This window comes from Medicago sativa, chromosome 5, assembly GCF_051527215.1.
Source record: "Medicago sativa cultivar Bolivia chromosome 5, Bolivia_mono, whole genome shotgun sequence".
NCBI classification, from domain to species: Eukaryota; Viridiplantae; Streptophyta; class Magnoliopsida; order Fabales; family Fabaceae; genus Medicago; species Medicago sativa.
This window is the reverse complement of record NC_140753.1, coordinates 58,600,656-58,621,859: the sequence shown is the minus strand read 5'-3', so window position 1 is coordinate 58,621,859 and position 21,204 is coordinate 58,600,656. Positions and strand designations below refer to the sequence as shown.

General features: G+C 33.2%; 4 protein-coding genes, 1 long non-coding RNA gene and 1 pseudogene across 6 annotated transcripts; 3 read left to right on the top strand and 3 right to left on the bottom strand.

The window, feature by feature from the left end:
• Positions 1 to 171: 171 nt before the first annotated feature.
• On the bottom strand, positions 172 to 928 carry LOC146923504 (CBL-interacting serine/threonine-protein kinase 10-like; annotated as a pseudogene).
• A 1,962-nt stretch (positions 929 to 2,890) lies between these two features.
• LOC146923503 (uncharacterized) lies at positions 2,891 to 3,577 on the top strand. The gene is made up of 2 exons (XM_085708658.1): positions 2,891 to 3,174; positions 3,275 to 3,577. Exons 1-2 carry the CDS (start codon positions 2,995 to 2,997, stop codon positions 3,368 to 3,370), a joined length of 276 nt encoding a protein of 91 aa, XP_085564784.1. The 5' UTR covers positions 2,891 to 2,994; the 3' UTR covers positions 3,371 to 3,577.
• Positions 3,578 to 4,163: 586 nt separating this feature from the next.
• LOC146923502 (CBL-interacting serine/threonine-protein kinase 2-like) lies at positions 4,164 to 7,634 on the bottom strand. 2 transcript variants are annotated; one of them, XM_085708657.1, is made up of 3 exons: positions 7,539 to 7,634; positions 6,187 to 6,208; positions 4,164 to 6,065 (listed from the first exon to the last, which is right to left on the bottom strand). In XM_085708657.1, exon 3 carries the CDS (start codon positions 5,717 to 5,719, stop codon positions 4,295 to 4,297), a length of 1,425 nt encoding a protein of 474 aa, XP_085564783.1. In that variant the 5' UTR covers positions 5,720 to 6,065; positions 6,187 to 6,208; positions 7,539 to 7,634; the 3' UTR covers positions 4,164 to 4,294. The 2 variants fall into 2 exon arrangements, with proteins under 2 accessions (XP_085564783.1, XP_085564782.1); XM_085708656.1 differs by lacking the exon at positions 6,187 to 6,208.
• Positions 7,635 to 12,091: 4,457 nt separating this feature from the next.
• On the top strand, positions 12,092 to 15,042 carry LOC146923501 (uncharacterized). The gene is made up of 2 exons (XR_015010912.1): positions 12,092 to 12,231; positions 14,738 to 15,042. It is a non-coding gene; the product is annotated as an uncharacterized LOC146923501 (long non-coding RNA).
• Positions 15,043 to 17,784: 2,742 nt separating this feature from the next.
• On the bottom strand, positions 17,785 to 19,376 carry LOC146923500 (uncharacterized). The gene is made up of 2 exons (XM_085710893.1): positions 19,347 to 19,376; positions 17,785 to 19,276 (listed from the first exon to the last, which is right to left on the bottom strand). The coding sequence occupies exons 1-2, from the start codon at positions 19,359 to 19,361 to the stop codon at positions 18,158 to 18,160; spliced, it is 1,134 nt and encodes a 377-aa protein (XP_085567019.1). The 5' UTR covers positions 19,362 to 19,376; the 3' UTR covers positions 17,785 to 18,157.
• Positions 19,377 to 19,629: 253 nt separating this feature from the next.
• Positions 19,630 to 20,861, top strand: LOC146923499 (uncharacterized). The gene has a single exon (XM_085710892.1). The coding sequence runs from the start codon at positions 19,630 to 19,632 to the stop codon at positions 20,317 to 20,319; it is 690 nt and encodes a 229-aa protein (XP_085567018.1). The 3' UTR covers positions 20,320 to 20,861.
• Positions 20,862 to 21,204: the final 343 nt, after the last annotated feature.

Below are 21,204 nucleotides of genomic sequence, written 5' to 3'. Positions count from 1 at the left end.
TTGTTTTCATTTTATGTTGTACCCTCATACAATAGGAAAATACGGCATATGCTGTGAACCTTAATTTTGTTACAAAATGCAGACCAATACGGCATATGTAGCCGCATTTGCAGTGACCTTTAAAACCTTAATATTATGGCAGCAATCGATGTTGCTAATCGCAATTTAGAACTAAGAACTATGGACATCTTGATGAGCAGGCCTAATATCATCATTCAATATTTCCTGATATTCCATGTAACATTTGATTATGTTACATGGAAAAATTGAGTAACCTCAAAATTCTCAGCATCAATAGACAAAATCCCCTTCCTAACTTCATCAACTGACTCCCTCTAATTTCAACAGACCACTGCCATTTTCTTTAAAAAAAATTCATCTTGATGTTCGAAATAATGATCGAGGCGGGTTGCCTTGAAGAAAATCTCGCTTCCCTTTTCTTAAAACTTACTTAACCAGTTAAAAGAGAGATGAATCAAAGGCATTTATACTAAATGGTGCAAACTCTCGCTTTTCAGTTTCAACTCTTTGAACAGAATGATTTGTCACATGTGCTGGTGTCGATTCAAACACATTTCGGACATCAGACACACCTTCAATATAAAGAATCGGTGCTACATCGTTTATAGTCACATGAGAGATGGTCTTGTTTTCCGCTTCATGTTTTTTCGGTCTACCATTTGCTTCATACTTAAACCAAGTACAATGTTGAATCTTATCTATAGAAATCCTAGTGTCAGGATTTGGATGCAACATCCTACACAATATCTTCCTAACATTAATCAATTAGCACACTTAAATTCTGTTTGCTTATCTTCCTATACATTTCCATCAAATTTGAGTCATTAAAAGGTTCATAACCTGCAAGTAAAACAAAAAGAACAACTCCACGAGACCAAATATCAGCTTTGGAGTCATCATAACCAAAGTTTTAAGTGTTGGTCACGTCCGCGTCGAGGATTTCGCAATTTCGCCTGTTATGGATACTTGCGATAGTGTGAATTAATCACAATATTCCATAAATGTTGTTAAAATTCTATATACTATCATAATGTTTAATAGCTTAATTTCTCACTGTTTGTTCAGAATTTCATAATTTATTTTTTTTGGTAGAATTCATAACACTATAATCTACTCCCTCCATTTCAAAATATAAGCAAAATTCACTTTTTAGGTTCATTCATTTAATGATGTATGTGGTTCACAATATGGACCACATACATCATTAAATGAATGAACCTAAAAAGTGAATTTTGCTTATATTTTGAAACGGAGGGAGTAATTATTTTCATAGTTTCGTAAAGAATTTGTTTCTTCTAAAAGTCATATTAACCATTAATAAATCCAGATTTTAATGTTTTTAGAGCATAAAAAACCTAACGAGACAATATATTTATTCCTTACCGATTGCTACATCCGTGCATTTTGTCTTAGTGTAACAACATTTGTCGCGACAGTTTTCATGATTTTTGTTCACTATGTTAAAACCAAAAATCAATGAAAGCACTTAAACCAAAGTATGATACCTCTGCTGTGAGAAAATCAGCAAGATTTGGGTGTAATATTAGTAAAAAATTTTTGACTAGCGATTAAAATTTTATAAAGTATTAAATGTTTGCAGAATATAATTAAATGAATTTGTAACACGTGGACATGACATCCACAGTAGCTCATTGGTTAAATTCGATAATTGAATTGAATTCCGGGTTCGACTCCCGGCTGTGGAAATTTTTTTTTTCTTTTTTTTAAGGAGGCTGTGGAAATTCTTTTTTTTTTTTTTTTAAGGAAGCTGTGGAAATTCTTTAAAATATATATTTTTACAGATTTATATCAATAGGTTGAGAATTAATTATTCATTTTGGTTTTTTCTTAAAAAAATTATTCATTTAGTTTTTTTTTTTTTTTTTAATGAAACTATATCCTTATTCAAGTTTGTTTTTATAGTGGAGGTTTTGTTTGAATAAAAAAAGTTAAGAATTTGTTAATTTTGTCATAGAGTAAAAAGATATAATTTAATTCCTAAAAAAAAATTTGGAGACCCAATTTTTTTTTTGTTGTCGACAATTTTGGAGATCGAATTTAATTCCTAAATTTTTATGATGATATTTTATCAAAAGGGACAATTAGGTTCTTGACAATAATTTAAAAAATACAATATCCTCCATGATTATTTTTTTTGGTTAATCCTCCATGATATTTAAGAAGAGACAAATTAACTGATCTAAAAAAAAAGAATTATCCCAACACCACAAAAAAATTCATCAATAATTCATCTTGAATCGATCTCATATTAGGACCAACATAAAAGTGGTCTTTTGAAGTAAATGAAGAAAGAGATATAAAAAAATTAGCGAAATGTAAAATTATCTTGAAGCTTCTATTACAATGTTCAATATCTGCCCTCCAGATGCTTCTATTACAAAACTCATCTTTGGATTGAAAATTTATATCACACGAATCATCTTTTCATAAACTTTTATTTCAGAAGAATGAAGTCGGTTTTGTTAAAGTTTCAAATGATTTTCAAGCATCGATCCATCATAAAATCGATCCATCATACAATGTATCTTTAAGAATTACACTCTCAAATGGTCAATGTTTATATGCATAAATCAATAGTTAAACACCCTAATCATATGCCTAAAAAGTTAAAGTACTCTAGTCAAAGGCACTGAGATCACACCATATAGGAAAACCTTATGAAGTCTTGAAAGCATAAATTTAAAGAACATGTCCATTTTTATTTACAAATGAAAACCTTTGTGAAAATCATGAAGGCATCAACTTATACTAAGTTATTAACAAAATGAAAATGACAAAATTTGGAGCACCAGCCACCAACCACTTTGTTTTTTGCATTGTCCAGGTCCACTCCTACTCCCAGGTTCACACATAATCAAAACCAAACATTGCAACACTTCACATTCCATTTATCCACCACATACATAGTCACAATCACACTGATTCTTCTGATAGACTGAGACAACATTCAAGATGTGCTCTCTAAGACTCATTCTCATATTCTTGTCTGCTACTCTTGCAGGTTTCTTTGTTCTCAGAAACCTCAGATCTCAACCTCAAATCACTGAGTTGGACCAAAACAATGAAGATACCTCAGAAACAGAAACCTTGGATTCCGCTAAACCAACCTTAAATGCACCATTGAAGTCCAAGGTTTTTCCCTCTCCCACCCTTTTAGTGCTTAAGATTTTTCTTAAAGAAAAATGTTTACTTTTTTATTACATCATGGTTTTTTTGTTGTTGTTTACAACAGGTTAAGGCTGCATTAGAATCATGGTTTTGGACATTTGTTGACATGGCTTCTGGTCGTTATCTCTGGAAGCATTTGGTCAAATCCTCTTCAAAGTAATAATTGAAACGTGTTCACAGTTCATACCTTTGTGATTTCATGACATACATAAAGGTCATATGAATGTTTCATCTCATATGTAATATTTTGGAAACTCAATCCTAACCCCTTTTCTTATGGTGTGATATTCATAACTGGAATAATACTATTTGCTCTATTAGCCTTTGGTATGAAATGTTATAGTTTATAGATAGAATTTGCCTACTATCTCACCCTCATTTTTTTGTCATTGTTTTTTTTCTAAAGTTGTATATGCTACATCCCACATGGCTTTTCTCAACAGATACATGGTTTGACAGCATGTTATATTGGGATCTTGGGACTGATTAGTGGTACAAAATTAGATTTCAATCGCTAAATGTAATTAAGATAATGAAACAGAACTCAAAACTAGTGGCTAGTTAATTTGTGTTTTTGAAGCAAACTAGTTAAGTCCTTACAACACTATTATAATCACTGTCTGAAAAAATTATTTTGGTTGTGTTATGGATAAACATGTTTCTAAATCTTGATTACACGGTTGCGATTATTCTGCGAACCTTTATATTGTGACAAAATTCAAGTAGGGTTGATCCAGATGCAATAGCAGAGAATTTAAATTCTTCATGAAATAGTAGCAGAATCTTCTTCAGTCCCAGAACATATTCCGGATGAGTTTTGAAGAGAATCTTAATGCTACAAGAATCTTCGAGCTGAAGCTACCATGACTTCAGTACTTATGTCTTTAAAACATGAGAAGTCACTGGGAATGTTTGTTAACCATGAAACTACGCATAAAAACTGAAACTAAAGATTTACAAGTCAAATTTGATAGACAATACTATGTTACAATAAGGTCATGTCATAGTTAAACACACAAAGGCAATGCATTAAACATTATTCTAAAAAATTGTATAGCATGAAATGTAAAAAGAAAGAAGGATCTTATGGCTGTGCTTGTTCCTGATGCTCTAACTGTTGTGGTTGTTCTTGTACTTCACCTTGCCAAACCCAAACAATGTCTTGAAGAGCAGGCCTAATATTATCATTCAATATTTTCTGATATTCCAATGTATCTCCATTTGATTTTTTCACTTCAACCAAATGGAAAAATGGAGAAGCCTCAAAAATCTCAGCATCAACAGACAAAATCCCTTTCCTACCTTCATTGACTCCCTCTAGTTTCAACAAATCAGCAGCCCTTTTCTTTATATTCATCTTCAGTCTCTTAGCAATCTCTTCCAGCCTTGAAATAATGGTTGATGCAGGCTGTTTTGAAGTAAACCTCGCTTCCTTTTTCTGAAAACTATCTTCAAAAAATCCACATAGGTTAAAACCAGACGAAAGAGAGATAATATCAAATGCATTAATACTCAAAGGCAAAACCGACTCTTGCTTTTCGGTTTCATCCATTTGATCCAAATGATTTGTCACAATGGTCAGTTTGGTGTCAGTGTCAGACACCGACTCGCCCTCAATCTGACGTGTCGGGGCTGCAGAGTTTGTAGCCAGAGAAGAGATAGTCTTCTTTTCCTCTTCACGTTTTTTCGGTCTACCATTTGATCCATACTTAAACCAAGAACAGTGTTTAATCTTATCAATAGAAATCCTAGTGTCAGGATTTGGATCCAACATCTTACACAGTAGCTTCTTAACATTTTTCGGAAACCAATTCGGACACTTAAACTCTGCTTTACTTATCTTCCTATACATTTCCATCAAATTGGAGTCATTGAAAGGTACATAACCAGCAAGAAAAACAAAAAGAACAACTCCACAAGACCAAATATCAGCTTTGGAACCATCATAACCCTTCCTTTTGATCACTTCAGGAGCAACATAAGCAGGTGTTCCACAAGTTGTATGCAACAAACCATCCGGCCTTTTGGATTCAGTAAAAGCACTTAAACCAAAATCTGATACCTTCAGATTCTCATTCTCATCTAATAAAATGTTCTCTGGCTTTATGTCTCTATGGTATACACCTCTACTGTGACAAAAATCAACTGCACTAATTAACTGCTTGAAATATTTGTGCGCAACATCATCTTTCAGCTTTCCTTTTGATACTTGTTTGAAAAGCTCACCGCCTTTAGCATATTCTATAACAAAGTAAATTTTACTCCTTGTAGCCATGACTTCAAAAAGCTGTATAATATTTGGATGTTTTACAAGTCTCATAACAGATATTTCCCTTTTTATAACATCAGCTTGGTCACTTTTGATAACCTTATCTTTGTCAATCATTTTAATAGCTACACTTTGGTTAGTTATTGTACTCCTTCCATAGTAAACTTTTCCAAAAGTTCCTTGGCCTAGTAATCTTCCTAATTCATATCTTTGCATCAAGACTTTTGATGTATTCTCCATAGGAAGCCCTAAAATATGGATTAAAACTTTTTCCCAAGATCTTGTAAGGGACACCAAAGGAGTTTCAAACAGGAGGTCCTAGGATTCAAACCCTGGAATCTAACATAACCAATAACTAACAAATGTTTGCCTATTCAAAAGAAAAGCAGGCACAACAACAAAATCCTGTGTGCCAATGAATCAAGGATAGAATCTTATGGTTCTCAGAGACAGCACATTCATCCCCTACTCTGCACTGTCTATGTCAATCAGAACTGAAGAATATATATGTGCTACAAAGTTAAGTTGAGGAACCTTAGAAGTATACTGAAGATTTTGGAAGTTGATTTTCCTTGGTGTCCCTTGTCTGAAATTTGAAAATCAAAACCAAACATAAACATAAACATTAATACTCTGTTCAATAATTAGCTGCAGATTATCATGAATAAGCAACATTAAGAAGCTAAACAAAACAAGGTCTTACTTACAATGAGCAAAACAAGGTCTTACCTACAATGAGTTTAGGACAATGATTAAGAATTAGTATATGCTTAAAGTACTTATTAGTCAGAATCACAATATTCAATGTCTTTGGTTAAACTCTGTTAAAGGGGTGATTTTTTAATTTTTCTTTATAAGCAAAGTTTTATCAATAAAGAGTAAACTAGCACAAGATGTGCAAAGCTACTCCAAAATCAACACACGAATATTATGCAACTTGTCTGCCACAACACATAAGCAATACAATCTAAACATATATTGGTAGAGATAATGTGGTAGCACGTATCCACCCTCTACATCACAAAGCCACTAGAATTAAGTGTTTGCTACTCCAGCACGACAAAAATGTAATCAGATTGCATTCAAGACGACTCCAAATCACAGTACAGCATCTCACCGTATCAAAACAACCCCATACACTCCAACATTTATACTGCTAACAACAGCAAATTTCAGCATTGACAGACTACTTAACTTCTCCACTGCAATATCGTGATATTGCCGCCTGCAAGAAAGCGGAATCCTCCACTAATTTGAGAAGACTAAACTCTTGTTCATATCCTCCTTACAAATGAACCAAGAACAAGACGATCAACCACCTCCAAAACATTGAAGACTTTCCCGTTAAAGAGAATATCATTGCGTTCCAACCAAATACACCAAGTCGTTGTAAACCAGATTAAATGCGAAACCATCTTGCCATTCTATCGTTTACACATCGAATTGAACAATAGAAAGTTATCAACTAACTCAGTATCCAACTATTCGCTTTCCAATCCAACCATTTAAAGATTAAATCCCACACCTTTCGAGTCTTAAAAGGTGATTTAACTCATTTCATTTGGTTAAAATTGAAATTTAAACCATGAAACACAAACACTCATTGGATTAGGTGTGTCCCGGACACATATAATTACACTGAATTAAGTTATTCTATCAAAATTATCAGCGGTGTCGGCGTGTCAGTGTTTGTGCCATGTCCGGTGTCCGTATTCGTGCTTCATAGATTTTAAATCAAGTGATGTATTATTATTTTTTAGGGCACTTTTAGAATTTTCAAAATATATATATATGATCATGAAAATTTATCAGTAAAAATTGACTGCAAACACCAAAAAATTACTCTCCCTTAATGATTGTTTGCAACCAAAACATAAATTTGACTTAAGGGGTTAATAAAGTTGAGCTTCAAAATTAATCTTGAAGTTTCAAGCTAAATTCAATTAACAACTTTATGCGCTGAAATCATCAGAAAAACTAGAACTAAAAATAAAAGGTGCTAATTAGAACACAGAAAATGAAAGAATAGATATGAATAATGGAAAGTAGCGGAACTAACCTTGAGAATTGAGGAAGATACACCAACTCAGTCACAGAGAAAGCGATGAAGTAAAGTTTTGATACAAAACTATTGGACGATGAAAATGAATATAATAATTAATTATTACAACCGTTGCTTACACTTTATAGTATTTTATTACTCCCTCCCTCCTTTCTATACGTCGGTCTAGTACCTTTTAGAAAATGTCGTTTGAATATAGATTTAACTTTTATTCCAAATGTCATTTTGGTATTTTAAAATTATAATTAATCAATTATACATTTTCCCAAATACTATTATTTTTTTGGAAAATGTTAACTTGTGCTCTTAAGGCACAAGTTTAGAAGTCAAAAGTAGAAATAATGTATTGGAATGCGTGTATTTAATTTAATATTTAATGTTTTAATGAATTGAATGCACAAAAATTAAGGGAATATTTCTTTTTTTGGATTTCTTAACATGTGCCATAAGGGCACAAGTTAACACTACCCTATTTTTTTTTATTAAAATAAATGATATGTATTTGAAAAACTATTTTTTTATATACATTTATCTTTTTGTTATCTTTAAATTTAATTGGAACTTTATTGCCTATAATAATGTTAAAATTTTATATGTCATTGTGAGCTTAATTCAATTTGTATGGACAATGCATAGTATATGCAATGTCCTGGGTTCGAACCCGGCCACCACAAAAAAAAATGGTGAAATTCTATATAAAAAAATTCTTGAAAAACATTGTTAAAAAATTCAAATGCAAAATAAAAGAACAAAACTGATAGAAATAATAAAAGACTCCACCATGTTTAAAAAGGAAAAGTGGAAGACCCGTTAAAACAAAAGGAAGGAAAAGAGGGAGATGTAGTTGAAAATAAGAGAGATAAAATGTGTGCAAGAAAATAGAAATTTATTGGAGAAAATGATAATAACTAAGATTTGTTTGTTGCAAGAAAAAGAAAAAAATAAAATTTATTGAAAAGAAAAAATGTATTCAAAAAATGGTTTTATTGTGGATGAAAATGATGGTATATCAAAAAAAAGTCCAAAAATCAACCTCCTTAATTTAAGGTTAATATTTTAAAGCGACACTTAAAAAGGAAATGAGAAAATATATACATTCTTTTGGTTGATGTCTATTATGAATTTGGTGTCTTTGAATTTGGATTGAAGATCACCAAAGGGAAATTGAATATAGCCAAACACGTGCAAGACTACTAATGCATGAGGAATATGTGGTTCCAACAATTGAATATAGCCAAACACGCGCAAGACTACTAATGCATGAGGAATATGTGGTTCCAACACATGATAATGATGGTGAGCTGCATCCATTAACTTGCCATGTGTCAATTTTTAAGAGATGGTACGAGAAAAGGGACAACACAACAGCAAGACACGATGAAACTACACGACTTGACAATACTATACTCGTACGCACAAAGTACATACACCTTCCGGTCACTAATATAAGCAAAAATTCATTTTCTAGATTCATTCAATTAATGATGTATGTAGTCTTTATTATAGGCTACATACATCATTTATTAAATGAATCTAGAAAATGGATTTTTGCTTATTAGTGACCGGAGGGTGTATATGCAACAGTGATCTTTAGGTCGTCACTAAGAACATCTCCAATGGGAGAACTTATTTTGGTTGCTTGAGTTACTTTTTGTGGGACCAAATTGCCACATTGCATCTAAGCAATCTCAATTAATTTTACTCCAATGGTGACTACAATAAGCAACTCATATTAGACCCCACAAATTTATAATTTTTTAATCCTTACTTAATTTTGATTCAATTTAAATTTTAATTCAATTATTTTATTAATAGGTAAAAAATCGTAAATATTAAAAATAAGGAAATTTTAATTCAATTATTTTATTAATAGGTAAATTTAAATTTTATTTCAATTATTTTATTAATAAGTAATAACTGCTAATATAAATTCAAAATTAAACTTGAATGAACAGTGCACAATAAACAAACGTGAATGAACATGAAAAGCAACTGATAGCAATTCAACTATATTTTATTGTTTTATAATGTGAAGCAATCCACTTTTTGCATTGCTTAAATAAGCAACAGACAACAAAAATATTAAGCAATCAAGCTGCCAGGTGTGTTTGCTCCAATGCTGAAAACCTTAAGAGATGGAACCTATACCTCCACGTAGACACTAAGCAATCAGCGCTGGAGTTGCTCTAACACGTCCATATTGAAAGAGTTGAATATAATAATATGTATTACTAACGCATAGAATACGAACATGTATACATATCAAGCATACGTTCGATCAGATATGTCGGTGCTACATAGTTGAAAGGTTCATTTTGGTTATCTAATATGTTTCAATAGACTAAGTTGAAATGACCGATGATAACAAATGTGTTAATCAAACTAAAATTATTAAAGAATGCAGTTGATCATATCTAATTGAATTGTTATTTTTTTAAGAATTTACTAAAAGGTTTAGAAAAAATACGAACAAGCCTCGCAAACAATGTATCATATTCACATTCCGTAAAACTTAGAAGTTTAAAAGTTATTTTTTCAACATCCCCAAATTATCTATTAGTCTATATATATATATATATATATATATATATATATATATATATATATATATATATATATATATATATATATATTGTATTGCTTAACATGTGTCTTGTTCACATGATTCTTAAAAAAAAAAAAATAGAGTTCCTACATTTATCCATAATTTGTGATTGAGTTATATAATTTATAATTAAGTCTATGAACTTTTAAATAATTTATAACTGGGCCTATAAATCAAATGACCTAACTTTACATTACCTAAAAGTGTAGGACTTAATTATAATTTTTTATTTAAAAAACTAATTACAAATTATTGACAAATTTAAAGATTATATTGGAAACTAGGTAGCCCATGTTTTTGCAAATTTTTCCTTACAAAGTCCAATGAGGTTTTGACTAGGCTCGTGTAATTGTAAACCAAATCTTATTGGATTTTGGTTTTGTTTCCTAATAATAATATTTGCCCGATTTTTTGCAAGCCTTATGCAGTTTGGATTATAAAATATGAATGGCATAAACACCTCATAAAAATCTCAAAAACACGTTAAAATGTGAATAAGACGTAAGAGAAACGTGAGAAAAATAATAACCTATTTTTTATTTGTATAAGAATTAATTATAAATTGTTATGTACTTCTAAGTATATATTTTAAAATTTGCAAATAATCTAGAAACCTCAATGGTAACTAAACATATTGGTTTTTTTGTCTGAAAACTACATACACATCGAATTTTGTCTCAAGCCATAACCACCTTTATGTCGCACATAATATATTCAACAATGATGTTGAAAGTGACTCAAAATTTGAAATTGTTGGAATGCTTCTAAAAAAAATAGCTACGTGATTTGTAGCAATTACAAAATGATTTGACAACCAATTAGCAACTAGTAACCTGTACTTTTTCAATTGCAATGCGATAGGCATAAATTCAAACATGATTTGCTCGGGATTTGGACATTTTATAAGCGTTCTTTTCATCATTTTGTTTAGGAATCTCATGAAACTAGAGGAGGTCACTTTTAGGGAACTTGAATACCAAGCGTTGATGGTCTTTGGGTGAGATTCTTAGGTTAGGAAACAATTGTAAACATCTTGGGTGATTGAAAATCACTTAGTCTCTTGTTCATAGGAAGAGATTAAAAAATGGGTAGAAATTAGATTTGTTCTAGGATAGCATGTTGAAGTTAATTTCTCTCGACCCTTTTTGTATCTCTTTGTAACACTTGTTGATTGTTAAGTGGAGAGATCTCTCTTCTCCAAACGTAGGGCATTGTTGGGTCGAACTATGTAATCGAGCTATGCTTTTTACAAGTTTATCACAGATGATGCCTAGGGCATAGTCGTTACAAACGTTCTAGTGAGAACAAATATAGCAGAGAATGAAGAAATCAAGAAGTCAACCACTTCCTACATCGCATCACAAGCTATGTGCACCACATTGCGATAATACGATCGGAAATCACGATGATCATCACTGTCTTTTTTGCATTGCAGGTTATGAGCCCTACATCATGAGATAGAGCGACAAACGGAAATGGATTCTCACTGTGTAACAGCCCGATTTTTCGCTAAATTTATTTTATTATTTATTTAATTGTTTTTATGTGTGTTTGTATGTGCTCGTATGTGATTAATTGTCTCTCTGTGTATTTTGGTGGGATTTCGTAGAAATTGGTGTAGAAGGGTATTTTAATCATTTTTGACTCAGATGTATTTTGGTCATTTTACGAGTAGGGGTAATTTAGTAATTTTGACGGGAATTATTTTAGTGCTTAGTGAGAGCTAGTATTATTTTACTAAGTGCTAGGGAGTTGTAGTGGATTATTTTATTACCGGTAGGTGACCGTTATTATTACATTTTACCATTAAGTGGGAAGTAACATTTTGGGTTAGATTAGTAATGGGTTAGGCCCATTAAGGTATTGTGAGTTGAGCCCAATTAGGTAGAGCCTATATAAACTTTATTCTTTGGAGAAATATGGTTTACACCATCATTTTTCACAATTGAGAGAAGAGGTAGAAAGAGAAAGAGCAAGAGAGAAGAAAAGGTTTGGAGAAGGAAAGCTAGAGAGAGCTAGAGGAGGGTAGAGCTTCATGTTTTGGAGTTAAAGTGAAGCCCTAGTTGGTGATTGTGAAGAATTAAGGTAAGGGGGTTAGACTTTAATCATAATCACTTAGTTTTAACTTCTACCCTAATTCTCTACTTAAGTACTTATTTGCATAATTGATTATTGTGGAATTAATTGTGAAATTCGTGCTTATGATGTGGTGCAATGTTTGGGTATGTAAATTAAATGTTAATTGAGTTGTTGATGATGAAATTACATGCTCAAATTATGTATATATGTGTGCTTTGTGTTTTTGCCCAAAATTGATGATATGAGATGTTGTTGTTGATGAATTGAGATGAATTCATGATTGGTTGTTGTTGTTGTTGTTGTGAGGTGTTGTTGCTGATGATTGAAACCTTGGGTATCATAATCTTTGAGCTTGCCATGAATTTGTGTTGTTCTTGAAGGTTTTTATAAAATGGGTCAAATGGTGATTTTTGTTGAAAAGATGTTTTGGTGCAACTTTTACATGATTTTGAGTGTCTTTTCATGTTTAGAAATGTTTAAACAAACCTTGGGATCAAATTTGAGCATTGGGAAGTCAAAATTGGGATTTTGGGGTGAAAAATGAGTTTTTCCCGTAACTGGACTGTCCCAACTCGCCAGAGCGAGCTGGAGGCGAGCAGGAGGTGCTCCATGTGAGCTTACTCGCCTCATGAGTAGATTTACTCGCTGGGGCGAGCTGCACAGTGGCAACATCACCTATTTCGTGTTCTTGCATCTTTTTCACTCGTTTCTGTTTTGAATTGGCCTTCGGTGTAAACATGAAAGTTGTAGATAATTTTGTTAGCTTTCCAGAGGTTTTGGTTTGACTTGAAAATGATTTTTTGTTTTTGAGTTATGAGGAAAATACTCCAAGGAGGTCTTAGTGAAATCTTACGAAAATTCCGCATAACTATTTCTAAGTCGACCCAAACCTTATGGATTGTTTCCTAACTTCAAACTTGTGTTCTATGAGTTCAATTAAGGTGTTTAATAATATTTAAACTATGATGTGATGGATCTAACTTGTTTTGATTTGAAAATGGAATTTCTTGAAAAAATGATAAAGAGAGACGAACTTCGTGATTTTCATGATTTCGTCGTATTTAGTCGGTGAAACGTAACCGTATGCTCTACTGAACTTATATGTGGCCTAGAGGTATACTTAGTTGAGACATTGGATCTTATTTACTTGGTTTTGGTTCATTTGACTCAATTATTTTAAGTTGTAAATTGAGAGACGAACTTTGTCGAAAATAATCTTTAAGTCCAATTACTTGGCAAATCTTTAGTGGATAGTTTGATATGGTTAAATAAAGATATGTGAATGATTGTTAGATGTTGAATATGATGTTTATCATAATGTGTTGTATTTTCTCCTTTACTTGAATTGTGAGAAATTATATGGAGTTGTTGAGTGTTAATAATGTTGTTAATGTTGATTACTTGCATATATGTTAATTGATGATGATATTGTGGGTGAATGCATATATGCTAAACCATGACGATGAATTATGTTGTTGAATAATTATATGAAAATGATGTTGATTGTTGGTGGTGAGTTTATAGATGCTAATTTTGACGTGATTGGTGATAAATGCGTGTATATACATATAGCCGTTGACTATAGCCGTTGATTATAGCCGTTGAATTGTTGTGAACATATGCATGGTTGATTGAGTCATATGTTCATGCATCATATGTCGTGTCGGATGTTATATCCATATTGCCGTTGACTATAGCCGTTGATAATGATGTTTTTGTGCATTATGGGTGACGACTTTGAGGAGATTTGGTACCACATGCATATATGTGTCGAGTATAGGCGCATATTATATTGGCATGAGTCTTACATGTTGAATATGAATGGTGATTGTTGATGATAAGTGTGTTTGATGAATACATACTTGTGACATTTGGAATTGAATGGTTGATGAGTTGTGTCATAATTGAATATGTGACTTGATGAATTTGTGTATTGGTGAAACTTGGTGAATGTTGTGATTGTGTGGATTGGTGTATATGTACATTGGTGGATTTTGTTGATGGTTGTGAATAATTGAACTATGTTCTAATTGCATGTCTTACTTGCTTGTACTTATACACTTGGTGAACCTATTTGATGATAGTTACTTTGATAATAATTATGAAGTGAGAATTGTATATGTATATACATATGATGTGGTGATCTCTTTGTTGATGATGATTACTTGCTTATAACTTTAAAATGATGAATTGTACTTGTTGAGTTAAGCATGCTAGATGAGTAATGAGGTGAGTAATATTTTCATTGATTGATGTTGATAAATGATGAACTCTTGTCGATGACTTGATTAACGATTAAATATGTCTGTTATGCTATGATAATAATGTGATAGCTTGAGGTGCAAGTAATGAAGGATAATAATCAAGTGTTGCTGGTATTCTAAGAGGGATGGTTATGTATATGTGATATGTACGAATCCTTGAATGCTTATGTTTTCATATGTTGATTATGATTGATGTAAAGCTTACCCCCAGTGGTTTTGACCGCCTACCTGTTTGTATGGATGGGTAGACGTTGTGCAGGATTAGTCACTTTGGTGAGTTGCTCGGTGGTTGCTTGGATAGTGGGAGCTATCTCCGCTATCGTGTCTGTAGAGTCTAGGATAGGCTCTGATCTAGGTGTCTGTTTATGATTACTTTAGATTATCTGTTTTGGATTTATTCATGTTGGAGATTTACCCATTTGTCGAGATTCGGAGGATTTATATGATGATGTATCTTGATATCATGGCATGTATATTTTGGAGATGTATGATTTGTATCCGCTGCGACTGTTGAGATTTTAAACATGCATGTTGTTATTTTGGTTTTTGTTGAGATGTAGCGTCTATTTCTTGAATATATGCTTTATTTGCATGTTTTATCGCTTTAATAGAAATAGGGCGTTACACACTGCCTATCTCACATCGTGAACTATTTTCCCCAAAACTTAGGGAAATAAGCGCCTACAAATATTGAACCTCTAGGTCAGTGGAAAAATAACTTTTGATGAGAAAACGAAGGCAGATACACGATTGATAAATGATTGGAGCGACCGAAGCCATTCAGAAGCTAAGGAATCATCAACCAGTGATCTTTTTCTACCACTTTCTTATTCATATCTATTTACACATGTTTAGAAAAGCTATGAGTAGCTAATCCTACGTAGGTTAGGTAATGAATGAGGAACTTCCCTATCATTGTTAGGTTATGCAACTTTAAAAAAGTTCTATGAATTTAAGTCGATCACTTTGCCATTTTATTCTGTTACCATTGTTTTTAATGCTTTTTATGGGTTGAAAAATGTTCATAAATCAATTTAGATCACAATGATTATTAACTCTAACTTTGTTGGCTTGTCCTATTTTTACCTTTCAATTATTGATTAGGTTTAGACACAAACTAATAATAATTGTTAATTACTATGGCATTCTTAAACCTTCAAGGGTTATGACTCACGTAAGACATTAGGGAGTGTAACTATTGAAGAGAGTTACAGACCAAGACATTGACCTAACAATTTTATTCAAAGGTATTAAAAACAAGTAATCAATAACATTGTATTCATAGTTTGCTACTGCTTAATTTGTTGTTTTACTGCTTGAGTGATAACAAGAAATCATATAGGGATTCTAGTCGTCTTTTTTGTGTCATTAGAATAAAAGTAGGTATTTGGTGTTTGTTTTAGTCGTGTCTTGTATTGAAATCATTGATAAAGTCATGAAAGAACAAAAGAAGATAAAAAAACCTTAAAGCCATGGAAATCCATCCGAACTAGACAACTATGTAATCAAGCTATGCTTTTTACAAGTTTATCACCGATGATGCTTAGGTCATAGTCGTTACAAACGTTCTAATGAGAACACATAGAGTAGAGGATGAAGAAATCAAGGAGTCAACCACTTCCTACCTCGCATCGCAAGCTATGAGCTCCGCATCGCGACAATACGATTGGAAATCACGGTGATCATCATTGTATATTTCACATTGGAGGCTATGATCCCTGCATCATGAGATAGAGCGACAAACGAAAATGGATTCTCACTGCCTATCTCACATCGTGAACTAATTTCCCCAAAACTTAGGGAAATAAACGCCTACAAATATTGAACCTCTAGGTCAGTGGAAAAATAACTTTTGATGAGAAAACAAAGGCAGAAACATGATTGATAAATTCTCTCTCTCTCTCTCTCTCTCTCTCTCTCTCTCCCCCTCCCTCCCCCCCCCCCCCCCCCCCACCTCTCTATCTCAAGGACTTAAAAACAATCATTTTGCCACATGTCATCACCCCCATTTTACAATAAATATCTTAATCATAATCGCAGTAGTTGAGTTGAAACTAGACAATCCCTATAAAGACAAACTCTTTTATAAGTATTACTACTTGTCGACGCACTAGTACACTTGGTAGTTATTTTTTAATCATTTAGGCCACTTTGTTTTTGTTTCTACTTAATTTTTCTCCACATATATAAGTTTATTGGTAAGATTTTCATTTGAACTCACAAGAATTGGCATCCATTTTGAGGCAAACAGATAATTTGTTCAAGTGATTACCATGAGTTCTAAGTGGGACAACCATAAATTTACTAGAAACAATTATTTTGGAAGTTAAAGATGCAAGCGAGTGTAGTTAAACAAAAGTGTGAAGGCTCTAAAGGGTGAGGCTACATTGCATGTCACCATGTCACAAGCCGAAAAGACCGGGATGGTGGACAAGGTCAAAAGTGTTATTGTCTTGTTCCTCGAAGATAAAGTTTTGGAAGAAGTCGTGAAGGAGACAATTGCGGCAATGTGGTCAAGGTTGAAGTCGTTGTATATGACCAAGTTGTTGGCTCGTAAACAATTCTTAAACACAAACTCTATTCCATTATAATCGTGAAGTCAAAAACTACAATAGAGCAATTGACAGAGTTCAATTTTTTGTTTGTGATAATTTTGTGAATATTGAAATGAACATTGAGGATAAAGACATGACTATACTCTTATTATGTACATTACCTAGATATTTCGAGCATATGAAGGACATCATATTGTATGGTAAAAAAGACACTATCATTATGGCGGAAATCCAAAAGGTGCTTCGAACTAAGGTGTTAATTAAGTCCAAGAACTTGAGAGTTGATGATAGTGGATAAGGCTTAAATTTCTGAGGAACAAGAGGTAAGAGTAAGGGAAATTGAGGAAACTCAAGATGTGATGACATGTCGAAGTATAGATGCTTCAAAGTACCTCAAAATCGCTCACTCCCAAGTTTGGGGACAATGATGACTTCGTGCAATTTGTTGTTACCTAAGAGGACTGTGAGGATGCAGGTTCCCTAGTGGTGTCATGTTGGGACCAATAACTGGTGTTGGGTATGGTTGTAGCCTATAAGTTATACTCTTTCAGAATTTTTTTTTTTCCGACCCTGTTTGCCAAAAAAATTCCAAAGTTGACCCCCTATTGAAAAAAAATACAGAAATGACCCACTTTCAATTTTTGGGGGTTTTTTTTTTTGTCGTTTTGTGCAGTCCCGCCGTTTCAAATGGCGGGAATGAGCCGTCTTTCTGACGGCCGTCACGTCGCTGCAGGTTTTGTCTTTTTTTTTTTATTTTTTTTTTCAGTACCGCCATTTGCAATGGCGGGAATGAATATATCTTTTTTTTTTCGTTTTTTTATTTTTTAAGCCATTATTTGTTTATTTATTTGTTTAACAATAAATAAATAAATATTAATTTATTTGTTTAATAATAAATAAAAACATATTAATTTATTTGAACGCATAATACATAACGTTATTAACTATCGGTTATTTATACTCGGACAATTTCTCCTAATATAACCGTTTTTTTTTGCCATTATTTGTTTATTTAAAACACAAATAATAATAAATGAAAATTAATGATAATAAATATTAATTTATTAATTTTAAAACACTAATTATTTTATTCATACGAAATAAAAACAAAAACTACTTTCTCCTCGGCAACCATTTACGCCAATGTAAACTATGACCTCCCGTAGCACATAATTTATCTTTTTTAGTTCGTACGGGTCGTTGATTTTGCTCTTCCTCTTCCTCTTCCTCTTCCTCATCTTCTTCCTGTTCCACATCCTCATCAGGAATTTCAGCATCATCATTAGTTTCCATAGCGACTTCATTTTGCACTTGTGGAGCTGAGTTGGTCCAGATTTCGTTAACGAAGTCATCGTCATTAAACCCTGCTGCCAGACTTTCTATAGTATTAGTTTGTGAATTTGTCCAATGAGGTGCGTAGTTTGTTTGGGGATAGTTTACAATGTGTGGGGGGGTTGGTAGGTTGAACGAGGAGTACTGTGATTGGTCTGGATAACTGGTTTGTGTGGTGTACTGAGTTGGATTGTAGTCATCAAATGAATAGTTTGATGTTCGGGAGCTTTCTCCATGATGACTTTGTTGAGAATAGGTTGGATATGGGATTGGGGTGTTATATAAGATTTCGTTTGTGGGTTGTGGAGGTGATTGGTAAGTTTGGTTGTAGTTGTAGTTGGTGGATGGGTTAAAGCTTTGGTCAAAGTTAGTGGGTGGAGGTGTCATGAATTGGTTGTATGTTGGAGGTGTATTTGACCACATATTTTCATCTGGCACCGTATAGGTTTCTGGCGCTGCAGGATAGTCACACGACAATTGTGGTAAAATTCTTGCACATGCTTGCCTTGGGTTTGTCAATAATACATCTCTAGAAAGCCACAGATGATTTCCGAAAAATTCCCAATACCATGCAAAATATTGACGATTTGGATAAACCTCATGGTTATACCGAATGCCCTGAAGTGCTAATTGATGTCGTTGGTTCCAGTTTTGGTCTTGACGATGATGCTTATCTCTCCACGAGCCTTTAATTTTATCTTTTGTCAAATTAATTTTGTGGAAAGCTTTCAAATTATCTGGTAAGGCAGGTGGATATTGTGGTAAGCCAAATTGAAGCCGAACTCTGTCCGTTTGATGCCTCTCGACTATCTGAAAATTGATGAGATATGTGTTGGCAGACCATATCTGGCTTTCTTCTTCGTTGTTGTAATGGAATTTGAGATAAGGCCTCCAGGAGAACTGTTTAAATATAATGAATATTAGTCTTCAATTGTTGACTAAAAAGCAATCACCAAAAAAAATGTAATACCTGATCATATGTCATGGTGTCAATTTTTGAACGTATAGATACGAGATTATGCCGAGGATGTTCCACGAATTTATTACCATGTGCTAGCCATCTAATTAATTTTTAAAATGTTATAGTTAACATAGGCTGGATAAATGTATTTAAAAACTAATAAAAAATAACATTTATTTTACTTACATATTTGCCAACGGAAGCTTGTGTATCAGCTTGTGGTGTTTGGGTGGACAATATTCCGAAAGAAAAATGGACTCAAGCATATGACGAGGGTCGACGATGGGGTCACATGACAAGCAACATCGTTGAGTCATGGAACTCTGTGTTTAAGGGAACACGCAACCTACCTGTTACGCCTATAGTTCAATCAACCTACTATAGGCTGGCATGTCTCTTTGCTGATAGGGCTCAAAAAGCGTTTGCAAGGGTAGGTTCCGGAGATTTGTTCAGTGAATATTGCCAGAATGTGATTAAGGATGAAATTGTTAAGTCCAACACCCATCATGTCGAACAGTTTGACCGAGAAAGGTATACCTTCTCAGTCCGTGAGACCGTCAACTACAGGGAGGGAAGGCGAATGGGAACTTTCAAGGTGGACCTACAAGCGGGGTGGTGTGATTGTGGGAAATTTCAAGCTTTACATTTGCCTTGTTCCCATGTCATAGCCGCGTGTTCTTCATTTCGCCATGACTACACAACCCTTATTCCAGCTGTGTTCAAAAACGAGAGTGTTTACTCCATCTACAACACAGCTTTCAAAGTAGTACAGGATAAGAGTTATTGGCCCCCATACGACGGTCCCGTGCTTTGCCATAATCCAAACATGCAAAGACTAAAGAAAGGTCGACCCAATAGTACCCGCATAAGGACTGAAATGGACGAGGAGGTGGTAAAGAAGACTCCGACACCGAGACAGTGTGGGTTGTGTCGGCATACTGGTCATATTAGGAGAAATTGTCCGAGTTTAAATAACCGATAGTTAATAACGTTATGTATTATGCATTCAAATAAATTAATATGTTTTTATTTATTATTAAACAAATAAATTAATATGTTTTTATTTATTGTTAAACAAATAAATAAACAAATAATGGCCAAAAAACTAAAAAATAAACGGTTATATTATGAGAAATTGTCCGAGTATAAATAACCGATAGTTAATAACGTTATGTATTATGCGTTCAAATAAATTAATATGTTTTTATTTATTATTATTATTATTATTATTTGTGTTTTAAATAAACAAACAATATCCAAAAAAAATAAAAAAACGAAAAAAAAAATTAAGATTTCATTCCCGCCATTTGAAATGGCGGTACTGGAAAAAAAAATAAAAAAAAAAAGACAAAAACCTGCTGTAGCCTGTCATGAAGTGACTAGTGGCAGGAAGACGGCTCATTCCCGCCATTTGAAACGGCGGGACTGCACAAAACGACAAAAAAAAAACCCCCAAAAATTGAAAGTGGGTCATTTCTGTATTTTTTTTCAAAAGGGGGTCAACTTTGGAATTTTTTTGGCAAACAGGGTCGCAAAAAAAAAAATTTCACTCTTTCACCAATAATACAAGGAGGTGACGTTTAGCATGGGAACAAACTCTTTTTTCCCATGATGGGAAAGTGCCCTTTACAGCCATGGATTTAATAGTATTTTAATTGGATGGTTGAGATCTTTAACTTGGTAATTGTTGCAACTTTTTGGTGGTTATTGTGTAAAAAAAAAAACCAACCCCACCAAATGATTAAAAAACACTTTATTATTGTATCTCCACTGCCTTCTCTTTCCCTGCTTCTTCCACCTACCCAGAAACCCATTCACGCTTCTTCCTCTTTTCTCATCTACAACCTTCTTAATCATGGTTGCAAAT